Source organism: Pyrus communis, chromosome 9 (genome assembly GCF_963583255.1).
Source record: "Pyrus communis chromosome 9, drPyrComm1.1, whole genome shotgun sequence".
Classification (NCBI taxonomy): domain Eukaryota; kingdom Viridiplantae; phylum Streptophyta; class Magnoliopsida; order Rosales; family Rosaceae; genus Pyrus; species Pyrus communis.
The window spans coordinates 20,306,557-20,322,451 of record NC_084811.1 but is presented as its reverse complement, the minus strand read 5'-3'; the positions used below and the strand labels follow the sequence as shown (position 1 = coordinate 20,322,451).

General features: G+C 37.1%; 1 protein-coding gene and 1 pseudogene across 1 annotated transcript; one reads left to right on the top strand and one right to left on the bottom strand.

The window, feature by feature from the left end:
* The first annotated feature begins 2,972 nt into the window (after positions 1-2,972).
* Positions 2,973-9,042, top strand: LOC137744484 (ABC transporter G family member 15-like; annotated as a pseudogene).
* A 120-nt stretch (positions 9,043-9,162) lies between these two features.
* On the bottom strand, positions 9,163-14,874 carry LOC137745973 (NADPH-dependent thioredoxin reductase 3). Its single transcript, XM_068486009.1, has 10 exons — positions 14,608-14,874; positions 14,261-14,462; positions 14,004-14,109; positions 13,033-13,298; positions 11,780-12,059; positions 10,962-11,069; positions 10,445-10,531; positions 10,186-10,290; positions 9,905-10,035; positions 9,163-9,529 (listed from the first exon to the last, which is right to left on the bottom strand). Exons 1-10 carry the CDS (start codon positions 14,819-14,821, stop codon positions 9,469-9,471), a joined length of 1,560 nt encoding a protein of 519 aa, XP_068342110.1. The 5' UTR covers positions 14,822-14,874; the 3' UTR covers positions 9,163-9,468.
* Positions 14,875-15,895: the final 1,021 nt, after the last annotated feature.

Here is a 15,895-nt window from a genome sequence, read left to right as displayed (position 1 = left end):
ACATTTTTCTCTTTTTTGTGCATCTTTATTTTTAATTTATTCTATTTCAAATTTTAAAAATGATTAATAAACAAAAAGTGTTAATGGAGGGGTGCGAAATCAATTTTGAACAATTTCCATTTGATATTTACTTGTGATATTTACTATAAGCGCACAACTAAACCAAATAAACATTAACTAATTAATCAACTAGAAAATGTAATACATGTAATATTTAAATTATGGTGATTTTAAAAAAAAATTATTTGAATCATATTATATTTTATACTTCAATAATTTACTCTAAAATAGATTTTTGTTTTCTTTTTGTTATATTTTTCGCAAACATGACACTTAGGTGACATATATTCTGCTAAAATAATTGGTTTGTTTGTGTCATGTTAGCAATAATTAAAATTGACCAACGTTAATTAAGAGTAGGCCTGGCAAACGGGTCGTGTCTATTGTGTTCGTGTCGTTTTCGTGTAACACCTGTTATCTTAACGGGTCGTGTCGTGTCACACCTGTTATCTTAACGGGTCCTTAACAGGTCGTGTCACTTTACCCAACGGGTAAAGTGACCCGACCCATTATGACCCGTTAAGAAAAAAAAATATTTTTTTTAAATTTGCACATACCACACATTGCCACATAAATATTACTTCAAAACATTAAAACATGAAATGGACGGCTGAGATAATGTGTTGAGCTGAGTTAATGAGAGAGAAGAGAAGAGTAATAGCCTACACAATGGACGGCTGAGATTAAATCTCAGCCGATCCAATGGTTATCAATTTTTTAAATTTAATAAAATATATATAATTATGAAATGGACGGCTGAGATTTAATCTCAGCCGATCCAATGGTCATCAATTTTTAAATTTAATTTAACATATATAATTATTATAGTTTTTACTTTTTAGGGATATAAAATTGTTAAATTAATGTATATAATTATTAATATTATAGTTGATTCATACTTTTATTAAGTATATAAATTATAACATAAGATTTTGTGATATCCACATCCACTAGTGTAAATATTTTAAATTGAAGATCAAATTCATTCTTTGTATTCATATACGGTCAAGGAGTGTAGCTGTAAAAATTCATCAAAATCAGAGTTAAAATAACCGTTAAATCTTGATTTTTCGTTTAGAACCGTCGAAAAGCTTTGTCCCGTTACTTGATCTCTGAATGTTTTTTTTTTTTGTGATTTTTTACTGATGTGATCTCCAAGCATATACAAACAATTTTGACGGTTTGGATCGTTGAAATTAGTTTTGGAGAATTCGTATCCCATCAAAACGATAGATTGACTAACACTTAGAGTTTATTTATATTTTCATTAAGTATAACATAAAATTTTGTGGTATCCACTTGTGTAAATATTTTAAATTGAAGATCGAATTCATTCATTGTATTCATAGAGGGTCAAGGAGTGTAGCTGTAAAAAATCATCAAAATCAGAGTTAAAATAACCGTTAAATCTTGATTTTTCGTTTATAACCGTTGAAAAGCTTTGTCCCGTTACTTGATCTCTGAATGTTTGTTTTTTGTGATTTTTTGCTGATGTGATCTCCAAGCATATACAAACAAGTTTGATGGTTTGGATCGTTGAAATTAGTTTTGGAGAATTCGTATCCCATCAAAACGATAGATTGACTAACACTGAGTTTATTTATACTTTCATTAAGTATAACATAAGATTTTTGTGGTATCCACTTGTGTAAATATTTTAAATTGAAGATTGAATTCATTCATTGTATTCATAGAGGGTCAAGGAGTGTAGTTATAAAAAATCATCAAAATCGGAGTTAAAATAACCGTTAAATCGTGATTTTTCGTTTATAACCGTTGAAAAGCTTTGTCCCGTTACTTGATCTCTGAATGTTTGTTTTTTGTGATTTTTTGCTGATGTGATCTCCAAGCATATACAAACAAGTTTGACAGTTTGGATCGTTGAAATTAGTTTTGGAGAATTCGTATCCCATCAAAACGATAGATTGACTAACACTTAGAGTTTATTTATACTTTCATTAAGTATAACATAAGATTTTGTGGTATCCACTTGTGTAAATATTTTAAATTGAAGATCGAATTCATTCATTGTATTCATATAGGGTCAAGGAGTGTAGTTATAAAAAATCATCAAAATCGGAGTTAAAATAACCGTTAAATCGTTTTCAACTTTTTCACTTTTCCCTTTTCCCTCCAACATCTTTCCCTAATTCCCTCACTTTTTTGTTTCATTTTCAACTTTTCTTAACATTTTCATTTTCCCTCCATTTTTTTTTTTCAAAAAGGGCGGCAACGGCAAGAAATTGAATGGAAAGAAATCACATCAATGGATGCAAAATCATGCAATGCATCATGCATATTAAATTATTAATTAATAATTATTATAGTTTTTATAAAATTTAATATATATATATATATAATTATTATAGATAGTTAATATTTTGGGGGTATAATTATTATAGTATATATAATTATTATAATTATTATAAAATTTATAGTTAATTTAATATATATATATATATATATATATATTTATTATAATTTTTAGGGGTATAAAATTGTAAAATTAATGTATATAATTATTACAGTATTTTTTTAGGGTTATAAAATTATAAAAATAATATTCTGCTTATCGTGTATCGTGTTACCCACATGTATACCCGAATCAACCCGTTATCTTAACAGGTGCTTATCGGGTTACCCGATAACGACCCGATTCGTTATCGTGTCGACCCAAACACCTGTTAATTTCGTGTCGTGTCGTGTCAGGTTATCGGGTCGTGTCAGAAATTGTCAGGCTTAATTAAGAGACATTTTAATGAATATGCTAAAACAAAACTTCGTGGATCATCATTGGTGATCCGGTCTAACCGAATTTGTGAGTACACTAGGCTGACCCAACTCTATTAACTGGGCGTCAAGCACAATTTTTAAGCCTCAGTTCTGCTCTTAATCCTTACAGATAATAAATTATGCCCAGAAGTTTGAACTGATTGTAATATTCTGTAAAAACTTCCTCATATGCCTGTAATGTTTCCCTTGGATATTATCAGGGAGGCTTCCAGCAAATTTCAAAATGTCTGGGGATGTTGTACTGAATGGGAACAAAAGAAGCAGAAACTGCACAGATATTGTGAGTGTAACTTAGGACATCCTTCAAATGAACATATGACCCGCAAGTTTTGTTCTTATAATTATATGAATTAAAGACCCAAATAATGTGTGTTAATTTTTGTATGCCTGCAATATTTCAGTCATATGTAACTCAAGAGGGTTTTTTCCTGGGATCACTCACAGTCAGAGAAACCCTAACATATTCAGCTTATATAAGGCTCCCTTGTAAAATGACCAAAGTGGAGAAGAATGAGGTGGTAGAAAACACTATCACAACAATGGGGCTTCAAGATTGCGCTGGAAGTAACATCGGAAACTGGCATTTGAGAGGCATAAGTAATGGAGAAAAGAGGAGACTCAGCATATGTATTGAAGTACTTGTTGTGCCTTGACCGTTCGTTAGTGCGGAACCGAGATTCAGATTACAACCTCACCAAAATCACACACAGTTGAACAAAATAAAATACAAGAAATAAAGACACCGAGAAATTTACGAGGTTCGGCAAAAACCTGCCTACGTCCTCGGAGAGATATTGCTCTTCACTATGAGAAAAACAGTACAAGTTACACATGAGTTAAATCGACATAACCCAATCCCATATCCCTTGTACACCCACTCACAGAATTTTCCCAAGAGCCTCACTCTACCCCAAAAGTTCTTTCACAAGAGATCTTTCACTCTAGCTCTCTTGATTTCTCTCACCCTTACCCATGGTAGAGCCAAATGCTCTCACCATCTCTTTGGATGCTTTACATCTCTTCATCCCTCTACAACTCTCTCTTCACCCGTGCCCCTTCTTATGCCAAATAATTATGGCTTTGAAAAAGCCACAAAACATGGAGCAATTTAAGCCACAAAACAAGCCACAAAACAAGGAAACATAATCCTCATCATGATGTTCCCTCATCACTATTGTTTTGTTTCCTAGCCTAATTTGGCCACTATCCAACAATCTCCACCTTGGCCAAATTGTACCAAAGTCCATTGGCCTTACGTACCAGCATGCACACTCTGAATCCACCTCGTTGGTCCTGTTCCGATTCAGTTACTGCCAATGCATGTGCAGCTGCTGCAAGTTAAAAATCACCATTTAGCTTCAGACAGGATCTCAACACATCCTCGTCTCCTCCAGCAGGTTTTCCTCCTCTTCATTGTCTGCAACCTGGAAACTCGTCAGCGCGCCTATTTCCAACAACAACCCATCGAGCCAGACAAAATTCCCACACTTCCTCCTACCTCAGGACCTTCTCATCACCTGTGAATCCCATAGCTCCACCTGCTGCAAAACCCCTGCAACACTTGAGACTAAACATCACCAGGAGAAGTGTTGCTTCGAGTACCTAGAGGGCATACTCAAAGTCTTCCACCACAAACTTGCTAACCCGGCCTTGCACCCGTAGCACTGTGGACCCTTGCCTCCGGAACCGGATCCGAACCTGCTGTCTCTCTCAGATCCTCTTTCCAATTTTCTTCCACGATTTCAACCTTGAATAGCTTAAGCAGTCTTGTGCCCACCATCATCCATGGTCTCTTGTGTGTATCATTCCACACCAAAGAAGCTTGCACCTGCTCCAAACATACTGTTTCTTTCCTTGCAGTAAAGTTTCTCAAGGTTCTCGTACAAATCTGAAAGTGAGGTAAGAAGAAAGAGGCCTTTGTCTTCTTCCTCAACATCAACTTTCGCAGTTGATCCAAGCATCCCTAAACACGGCTTCCATTTCTTCAGGCTTCCATTACTCTCCTTTACCAAGAGCAAAACCGCCTCTCCCTTTAAACTGCTCAACTGAAAATTCCATGGTGAACAACAAATCTGGACCTCCCACGAACCAAAGCCCCCAACCTGGCTCTGATACCAATTGTTGTGCCTTGACCGTTCGTTAGTGCGGAACCGAGATTCAGATTACAACCTCACCAAAATCACACACAGTTGAACAAAATAAAATACAAGAAATAAAGACACCGAGAAATTTACGAGGTTCGGCAAAAACCTGCCTACGTCCTCGGAGAGATATTGCTCTTCACTATGAGAAAAACAGTACAAGTTACACATGAGTTAAATCGACATAACCCAATCCCATATCCCTTGTACACCCACTCACAGAATTTTCCCAAGAGCCTCACTCTACCCCAAAAGTTCTTTCACAAGAGATCTTTCACTCTAGCTCTCTTGATTTCTCTCACCCTTACCCATGGTAGAGCCAAATGCTCTCACCATCTCTTTGGATGCTTTACATCTCTTCATCCCTCTACAACTCTCTCTTCACCCGTGCCCCTTCTTATGCCAAATAATTATGGCTTTGAAAAAGCCACAAAACATGGAGCAATTTAAGCCACAAAACAAGCCACAAAACAAGGAAACATAATCCTCATCATGATGTTCCCTCATCACTATTGTTTTGTTTCCTAGCCTAATTTGGCCACTATCCAACAGTACTTACAAAACCTCATGTGTTGCTGCTTGATGAACCCACCAGCGGCCTCGACAGTGCTTCCTCTTTCTTTGTGATATGGGCACTGAGAAACATTGCTCGTGATGGAAGAATAGTCATTTGCTCCATTCACCAATCTCTTCGACGACCTGCTCCTCTTAGCAGGAGGTGAAACTGTTTATTTTGGAGAAGCAAAGATGGCTGTAAAGGTAAATTTATTGATTACATTGGAGAAGCAAAATATATGGCCGTATTCTGAACCCTGCATTTCCTTTGTAAGATATTGATCGACATGAACACTAATACATTCTCGGCCTTAGAATGATTGCTTGCTAATGGTTTTACACTCTTATACTTCAGTTCTTCGCTGATGCCGGATTTCCTTGCCCAACACGAAAAAATCCTCCAGACCACTTCCTTCGATGCATCAGTTCAGACTTTGACAAAGTTCTAGCAGCTCTTATGCTATCTCAAGGGATTAATTATGTATGTGCACCCTTTTCTTTCTTTTTCTATAAAAAGGTTTAATTTTTCGTGAGTTGAAATGTTTTGGTTATTTTCTTGACAGGCATCTACAGATTCTTTAATTTCCCAAAACAACCTGACAACAGATGAGATCAAAGGAAAGCTAATCAATGCGTACAAGTCGTCCGCATTATCAACAGATGCAAGAAAAAGGATCCGAGAAATCTTGCCCACTGTATGCTGTACTTAATTCAAACTAAATAGAAGAACGGCATACCTGTTAAGCAGAATATATGGAAGTTAATTACTGAAAGACTGTAGGAACGTGCATTTCGTCTTTTATATTATTACTCATATATACTAGTTCCTGACCATGTATAACCACTCTTAACATCGCAGGAAAAACCGGCAGAAAAATCAAACAAGGGAAGTAGTGCCATCTGGTGGAAGCAGCTATGCACATTGATCAGTCGATCTTCAATAAACATGTCTAGAGATATTGGGTACTATTGGTTAAGGAGTGTGTTCTACATACTAATTGCAGTGAGTGCTGGCTCCTTCTTTTTCCACATTGGAACGAACAATCAAGCAATTATTGCAAGAGGAAAGTGTGATGGTTTCATTTATGGTTTAATGATCTGCTTGTCTATTGGAGGCATACCCTTCGTTATTGAAGAACTAAGGGGGCGTTTGTTTGCCCTTACTAAGTTGGACTGGACTGGACTGGACTAGCTATTAGTCCAATACTGTGTTTGTTCCATGCTGGGACTAACATTAATGAGACTAAAGGGAACTAGCATGGACAAAACCCTTCACTAAGAGGTCTTAGCGAGACCCCCCAATAACCATGGGACTAGCTAAGACTATCATCTCTTTCTCGTCCTCGTCATGCTCAACGACCACTCCCGACAGACTCCTCGTCATCTCTGGTCACCTAGATCAATCATTAACTTTCCAACTCTCTTTTAGATCCATTTCACAACCAACTTTCATATAAAATATACCAAATTGAAGCTGGGAGTGACAAGATTACGATTTTACTTGAATCGAGGCTAAAATGTGGTCGAATGTGGCCGGAAAATGGCCTGGAAGTCTCGGCCTGTTTGGGCTTCTTCAAATCCATGACAGATTCGAGCATTCAAAGCTAAGATCTCGGTCCAGGGATGGTGATGAGTTTTTTGGCGGTGCTAACTTCATCCAATTTAATGAGGGTTGGCTGGAAAACACATCGAGAAACCTGCAACTCGTCGGGAAAATTGAAGCCGTGAGGTTCCGTTCGAACAACGCATAGCTAGAGAGGGAGGGAGGACAGAGAAATAGAGACTTGAATCAATAAGGAGTTTGACCAGGAATGAGAAAGAGACATGAATTGAGAGGTCTAAGAGGAAAAAAAAGGGAGAGGGTGGGACGATGAGAGAAGAGGAAAAGAGTGGGACGGAAATGGTAGGAAAAGATGGAGAAAAAGATAAGATCATAATAAAATATTAATAATTTATATATTAAATAATATAATATTAGAATTTGTTATTATCCAGCTTCTTAGTCCAATACTGCACCAAACGCTTCACTAAGTTAGTCCAGTTTAGTCTAGTCTAAGCCAGTCCAGCTTAGTCCTTGAAGCTAATCCAGTCCGAGATAGTCCGGCGCAACAAACGCCCCCTTAGGTAGAGACCGATGAATTCTTATCGAAACTAGTAATGTTAATTGTGAAATGTTCTCTTACTGGACGATATATCTTATGTTGTTAGACTGTGAATCGGAAACAGTAATAACGCGATCAGTTCTATTCTGTGACAACATAAGTCTGGTTAGAGAACATTACCCAATAAAATTTAATCCCGTCTTTTTAAAATCCCATGCAGGTATTTAGGCGGGAAAGACTTGGCGGGCATTATGGCGAAGCTTTGTTTGTGCTCTCCAATTTCCTCTCCTCACTCCCTTTCGTGGTTGGCATGGTGTTCTCTTCTGGAACAATACTATACCACATGGTCAAATTTCACACGGGAATCTCTCATTACTTGTATTTTTGCATCAATCTCTTCTGCTGCATTGCTGTCACAGAAGGAACCGCTTTAATTGCGGCAGCAGTGGTTCCCAACCTCTTGATGGCCATAGGAGCTGCAGCCGGCATAATGGTAAGCCATACCTCGATTCATGTCTCCCAGTCAAAATCATAACAAGTTTTGGATAATGCTAGAGAAATTAATTTTTCCGTCAAGTAATGCTAGAGATATCAATTATTTTCTCATATTTTTTGTACACTTAGGTATTCATGATGATGCCATCTCTTCTTTTCCGGAGGATGGTTGACCTACCAAATTTTTTTTGGCGATATCCCATGTCATACCTCAGCTATGCAGCATGGTCAATACAGGTACGAAGTAGTAAATATTTCCGAGATGCTATGGTCAGTAGTGCACATGAATGGTTCCTGATTGTTCATGCGTGCAATTAACAATCAGAAATTGCTCACGTGTGCATGAGTGACTAACCTTAGCAAAATCTAAATCCTTTCCAAACGCAACTCAACTACAGGGTCAGTACAAGAATGACATGATTGGGCTGGAATTTGACCCTCTAGTGGTTGGAGATCCAAAGCTGAAGGGTGAGGATGTACTCCTTCACTTGTATGGGATAAACCCTGAGGTTTCCAAATGGTGGGATTTGGCTGCTTTGGCATGCTTGTTACTTTGTGTCAAAGTCATCTTTTACTTGGTGCTCAAGTACAAGGAGAGAGCCTCATTGTCTATACATAAACTCTTTGCAAAAGCAACCTTCCAACACCATCCCAAGAGAGGCTCATTGAAGAAGGAGCAATTTGTCTCCTATTCCAAGAGACACACAACTCTTCATCCATTATCTTCTCAAGAGGGTCTTGGATCACCACTTCCATAGTGTGATTGACATTTTTTCTTTTGGCTAGCGATTTTCACATTTCCGTTTTCTCGTTCACTCATTCTCTTGATTCTTCTTCGATTTATCCAGCTCGAGATTCCAAACAATAAAGAAAGGTGAGGAGAGTATGAGGAGACAACAGTGAGAATCACTTCGCTTTTTTTTTCTTCGCTTTTTGTTAACTCACTTTGTATAAGAATAAGGGTGAACAAATTAAAATGAAGGTTTATTAATTTCTCATTGTGAACTATAAGAAAATAAATATTAGCCAAAAGAGCAATTTCGCATTGAGAAATTGAAAGATGGGACTTGTGAGTTCATACTTCGTAATGTAAAAGATGCTAAACCCTACTAAGATTACAATGGAAGGAAATACAAGATCGGAAAATCAAATTCCGTAACGATGCATTGGCAACTCTGCATGTATGGTAATCTACAATGTAGTTGATCAATACAAGCTACAATACTGTGTAAAATGAAGGCCTTACTCAACTAGCCTGTTTGGGAAGAACAAAATTGCACCACAAAATGAGGACATCAGGCAAACTAGAATCTTGAACCTTCTCATTTATTTGCTTGAATAAATTGTCTATACTCGCTTTTCATTTTGACCCCCGATACAGTCCTACAAACAAGCATCAAACAATTAGGGTCACGAACATCCAGAAACCATGTAGATGCAAGTTATATGTGGCAACATGAATATTGAGAAGGGCCTGAACATAAGCTGTCACCTAGCACAGGTAACAGTCATGCCTTTCCACTAAACAGAAATTCTCATTTTCAAATCTTCCAAATCTCGGGACTAAAGCGAAATAAAAGAAGATAGGCATATAAAACACTTCATACCTCATACAACCGAAAAATCACTTAAGGAAATAAGAAATCAGTTTATGCAAACTATAAGAAAATTAAAGCAATGGTAGGTAGCAAGAACTCCATGGCCTAAACAAGTAGACCATACAACAATATGCATGCATGAACAAAATTTTTGACCAACCTGATCATTTCCTTATTTTTGAAGAACTGAACACATGGTGTACCCATAATTCCAGCTGCTTCTGCTACTTCCGGATCTTCCTCAATATCAATTTCAACAAAATGTACATTATGGTCGAATTCATCTATCACCTGACATTAGACAAAGTAAAGCACATCCTCAATTAGTGAGATATTTGGTGAATCAATGACAGACAGCTGTCACTGAAAATGTTAAAGGGCAGACAAACTTCTCTTTCCCAAGTAAAAGTGCACCACCAAGAACTGAACCACAGAACTTACCGTACTAAGAATTGGCTTCAAAGTCCTACATGGGCCACATGTTGGTGCTGTATATAATACACATATAAGCCTTGGACTTTCATGATACAATTTTCGTAGGGCATACTGAAATGCAAAGACAAGAAAAGTTATTATAACTTGAACTCGGAATATAACTACTAAAAGTTCTACAATCAATAAATAAATAAATAAAACTCTTCCATTAGATAATATGTGAACTCATCAGATCATGCTAGCAAATAGGCAAAAGATCACATGCCTGGCCACGGTGCTTTGTAAGAGTAATGTCAAACCCTTCTTGAACATCCCTGCTTGAGGGTTCCTTCTTAGCCTCTTCAGTAACGGGCTGTCAAATGTAAATAGATGAGAAGGATGGTTTTCATGAACAGTGATATCAAAGACTATTACAATTGAATTTCCCAAGAAAACAAAGAGTTATTGGATTAATTCCTCAGCAGGAAAAAATAAAAGCAACACAGTTTTAGTCAATCTTTATTTTGGGCGACAATGTCACAATTAATTTCAGTAATATATGTATAATTGCTAAAAACAATGGTGGAAGTAGACATGGAATTGTGCAGTGGACTTTTTAATCATACAATAATTTAAATGAAAATGATGATGTTTAATCAGAAATTTATATTACAACCAGATGACATTTAGCAAGTACAGGTCTAATAGTATGAGTGTCATATCCATACCTCTGAACACAGTAACATCATCCAGCAGATAAAACATAGAAAAGATAAAGTTAAACTTCAATACAAGTTATCTACCTGGTGAAACTCAATGATGAGATCCTTGCCCACAAGATATCTCTCAACTGATAAAGCGGCAATGCATCCGGACCCTGCTGCAGTTATGGCTTGCCTCCATTCATGGTCCTATTGAGGTACAGGACAAGGGATTACAAATAGTATAATCGATGAGTTTTGCAAATATATAACAAATTTGGGTGATAAAAATAGGTTTGATCTTTCTTCTTTTTTTTTCTTTTCTTGGACTGCAGACCATGGGTTTCAATTTGAATAGCTATATAATTGCTTCATGCCAACCATGTACAGTGGATGTAATGCAGCAAAAATGAACCCAATGGAGAAAAAACACCCTTTCAAACACGCCTATCTGATGCGCTTAATAATTCATAACTTTTTTGTTGTTAAAGAACACATAATAGGTAGGCATCACCTTTCATGATGCTTGTCATAGTTCTAAAATGAATATAATAGCCAACATATGGAATTTCTGGTGAAACTCAATCACTATGTTTCTTCATGAATTTCATAGTATCAGAATTATAGCATACACACTAAAAGTTAAAGCACATTGTAGCATGCACCAGTTTCAGTCAAGTTATAGCATATTTCCCGATTGATCCTACAAGTTCTACTAAATCCTTCAGTACATTCAACAACCAAGTTATATATACTGATTTCAGTTTGTCATCATTGACCTTAAAGTACAATATCTGTATGTACAATGAGGCCACAGCCTAAAGTGAGGCATACAGAAAACATAGGTCCTGAAAGGTCCAGAGCCAGAGCGATTTTATAAAGTGTATCACTATAAAAAGGTTAAGTTTTGGTCAGATTACCTGTACATCTCCAGCAGCGAATACACCTTCAACTGAAGTTTTTGCAGTGCCCTCCTCTACTAAGACGTAGCCAGAACTGTCAAGTTCAACTTGGCCTTCCAACAACTGGCTATTTGGTGAATGACCGATACCATAAAATAACCCCTTTGCTTCAATCACGGATTCCTCCCCACTATCAAGTTTTCGAATTAAAATTCCAGACATCTGCCCCTTTGTATTGCTAATGATGTCCACAGCCTCTGTGTTGAAGTGCAAGGTGATATTTGGATTGTTGTACACTCTGAAACATTCGCGATAAGCAACCTGTTAAACAAACATTTAGGGAGTTGAAAACTCACACATACATTAGTGTTAATTCCATCACCATCAAGCCAGCCAATCAGAATCTATAAAACAAAAATAAGTATCCTGAGATGAACTTTTGTCCATGGCTAAGCAATTGAGGAATGGCTTAAAAGAACAATGACCATGCTACTGCTAATAACTGCACATCCCATTGCGGCTGAGCTATAAAATATTGGCCTTGTGTAGATAATACACAGCTACAATGGAAAATTTTCGACATGAATTATTGAAAATTATCTTAAGGTATAAAGCATTTCTTTTCTACTCCTGAACAAAAAAGCAGCTCTGTTCTAACATGAATTATTTCCTAAATCAAAAAGAAAATAGATGTAAACAAGCTTGACGGAAACAGAAGAAAGAAGCTTATAACAAGAATAAATGAAAAACAACTTTCATAAACAGATCTTCAGACCCTTTTCCAAAACTATTAGAAACTACCTCAACTGATTAGACCTATCACAGGCATTTTATCATCAGACAGATAGCACTTGAGATGGTAAACTACATTACACTCACTAATTATTCAACACATTTCTTTTTCTTGTGAAAAGTACCAATGTGCATATGGAAGTAGAGGGACAATCAAAATTTTGATGAGTATGTAATTTAAGAAAAATTCCGCCATGCTTAAATTTAAATGAACAAATATAATGTTCCTGGATGAAATAACTAGAATTTTATTAAAATGGTTACTACGATACATATTCAACCATCAGACACAAGACACAGAGGAAAAGAAATGTAATTAGATGAGAAAGTAAGCACAACAAACAAACAACTCACTTTAATATATTAGTGGTGTGCACACATGTCTAAGTAATTCGCAGTGACCAACCATACAGTGGAATTTAGATGATTTCCCATAATATCAGAATATCAATGTTAAGAAAAGTTTAATTAACACTAACCTGTCTTGCATTGCTCTAGAAGCCCTTAGTTGATCTCTACGCACAAGTAGATGAATATGACGAGCATATTTTGTGAGGTATAAAGCTTCCTCTGTAGCTGTATCACCGCCTCCAACCACAGCAAGAACTTGGCCCTTAAACAATGGTGATGCTCCATCACAAATTGCACAAGCACTAATTCCCCTACTCCAAAATTCATCTTCACGGGGAATCCTGAGCCGTTTTGCAGTAGCTCCTGTGGCAAAAATTAGACTGTTGCACTTAACCTGAAATGAAAATGCAAAATTAAGAACCAGATAATATGTAGAACAAATGATTATCATTCAGCACACAATCAAAATGTGCAGGTTACCACAGTGGAAAGAGACACATTGTAAATTAGAGACAGAAAAAAAGAATCTAAGCGCTAAAGTTATGAAATCAATAAAGTCATGAAAAGCTGTATCCAATAATACTGATAAAACTTCGGAACTTATAAATCCTATCTATCTATCAACCAATCTAGCGGACTGAATGAAAATATGGAAGCTGATCTATCAGCCGTTGATCAATAAACCTGTGCATTGTTCAGCCAATACCCATCACAGCTGTACATATTTGAAGCTGTCCTTAAATGCATGTTATATATAACATGCTATCAAAAATTTTATACACTTTACTTTTTTTCAGAAGAATCAGAGCATACTTCTTTAGGCATGCATACATTATTTTAGGCCCATTGTCCCTTCTATAAAATGAATGACATTCATAGCTTGAATTGTAAGTGAAATGAAACGAATTCAATTTAAATCTAGGTTCTTTTAGGAAAAATCACATTCATCTAGCAATTAGTATCACTTTTGACACCGCAGAAAGACCATCTCAAGAAGTTCAAAAGAAGCCAATTAAAATCAGTGAAAAGTGTAGTATTGTACAAGCATTTGAAAGTTACAAATGCCTAAGAACAGAACTTGTGCAAAACAATATATCACCTTACGTTCACTGCTCTCGACAGTAAAAGGTCTAGTTTTGACATCAATAGACTCAACATCTTCTTGGTACAACTCTGCTCCCCACCGCTCCGCTTGTTTCCGCATCCTACACAACACAAAAACAAACAATGCTGAGCTTCTTCATCCCCATTCCAGTTGACATTGCAGCTTCCTTAATTAGTCCCACACAGACAATTGGACAATTGGGAATTCAAATCAAGTCAAACGCAGTCATACTTCACACTAGCTCGATTTACCTCTCCATTAAATCCGGACCAGTAATCCCTTCTGGGAATCCCGGGAAGTTCTCAACTTCAGTAGTGGTCATCAACTGTCCTCCCGGACCGGATTGGTACCCCTCGAACACCAGCGGCTTCAAATTCGCTCGAGCTGCGTATATTGCCGCCGTGAATCCAGCCGGACCTGACCCAATTATCACTACATTCTCGATTGCATTTTCTGTGCACGAAACCAATAAACTTCCATCTTTACTCAACCATCAATTTGTACACAACTACAACTAACAAATTGAAAAATCAACCACAAACAAACACAGCAAACTGAACTTCTAGAGAGAGAGAGAGAGAGAGAGAGTTGAGGGGACCTGGGGAGGCAGTGGGGGACTCCGAGGAAGCTCGGAGGGGGCGGGAGCGGGAGCGGAGACCGAGGGAGGGTGGCGGGCGGCGGGAGGGGAGGGAGGCGCGGAGGAAGAAGAGGGTGTGGTGAGGAGGCGAAGGGAGGAGGGAGGACATGGTGGTTGTGACTCGGTGAGTCGGAACGGGTGGGAAGCCGGTTCCTATCTTTACACCCGCGGCCATTTGTTTGAGACCTTACAAATTACACGGACTTGCTGTTATATGCTTTCGATTGCTTCCTCCCGATTCTGTTTTTGTTTTTTGGGAGCTGTGGCGGGGCAGCTCAGGGTTATCCTTACTCGCTCGCCTGCAAGAACCATCCACGCGCTTCTTTTTTTCAATTTTAGTAATAACCAATGTTTAAAATTTCTTCAATACTGTCAATATTTTCATGAAAATATCCTAAAAATTACAGGAAGATATGGAAATGATGTGAAGTCTAAACTTCACCTCATATCGGAGAAACTCTTAAGTTCAAGCTAAAATCGACAAATATTGTTGATATTTTTGACACATATGTTAAATACTGGAGAAACTTTTATATTTCTTTCAAGCCAATGTTTGATGGTCCTTAAAGTTTTGTTTTAAATTTCCATTGAAAGCAATTGACATCGATATTGGATATATCCATTGATATTTACACAAATTTGCATATCCATCGAAATCAGCAAGTCTTCAGCTGGATGTATTTCTTGATTGATGGAAACGCTTCCAGCAACACTAGACATGTTAATGGATTACACAATTTTTTTTCTTTTGGAACAAGACTGATATTATTAATACTCAAATATAAATAGGTACATAATCATCAACAACTAAAATACAATGAGAATGAAGAAAATGAGGGTAATAGTCAACCGCTCTGACCGTAGACATGGTGGCACTAGCACGAGTGTTTTTCCAAGCTGAGTTGTAAAATCTCACCATGAAGTGCAAAGAGAGTTGCAAACCAAAAACACGTGTAAAAAATCAACACTATATCTATTACGATATTAGATCACATGAATAATGTAGCATTTCATACTTGACATTCATACGTCAAAAAATAAAAAAAAAGTTTTCCTTCAAATATTTAAATTAAAGCGGTGAATTTATGCAAAATACCATGAGCGTTATTTTTTAACAAACCCATCAACATTTTACAACATGTGTAAAAATGGAGCGAGTAGAGTTGAAGCTCCAACGAGGCAGTAGTATTGGCACATTTGTACAACCAAGTTGAGTTGTATCCCAAGTTCCAAACGACACTCGTTAACC

Coding starts and splice junctions, on each gene's coding strand:
- LOC137745973 (XM_068486009.1), bottom strand. CDS start 14,821: ATGGCCGCGGGTGTAAAGATAGGAACCGGCTTCCCACCCGTTCCGACT. Junction 11,070..11,779: donor TCGCTGCTGGAGATGTACAG/GTAATCTGACCA, acceptor GTACCTCAATAG/GACCATGAATGGAGGCAAGC. Junction 10,532..10,961: donor TCATCATTGAGTTTCACCAG/GTAGATAACTTG, acceptor TACATTTGACAG/CCCGTTACTGAAGAGGCTAA.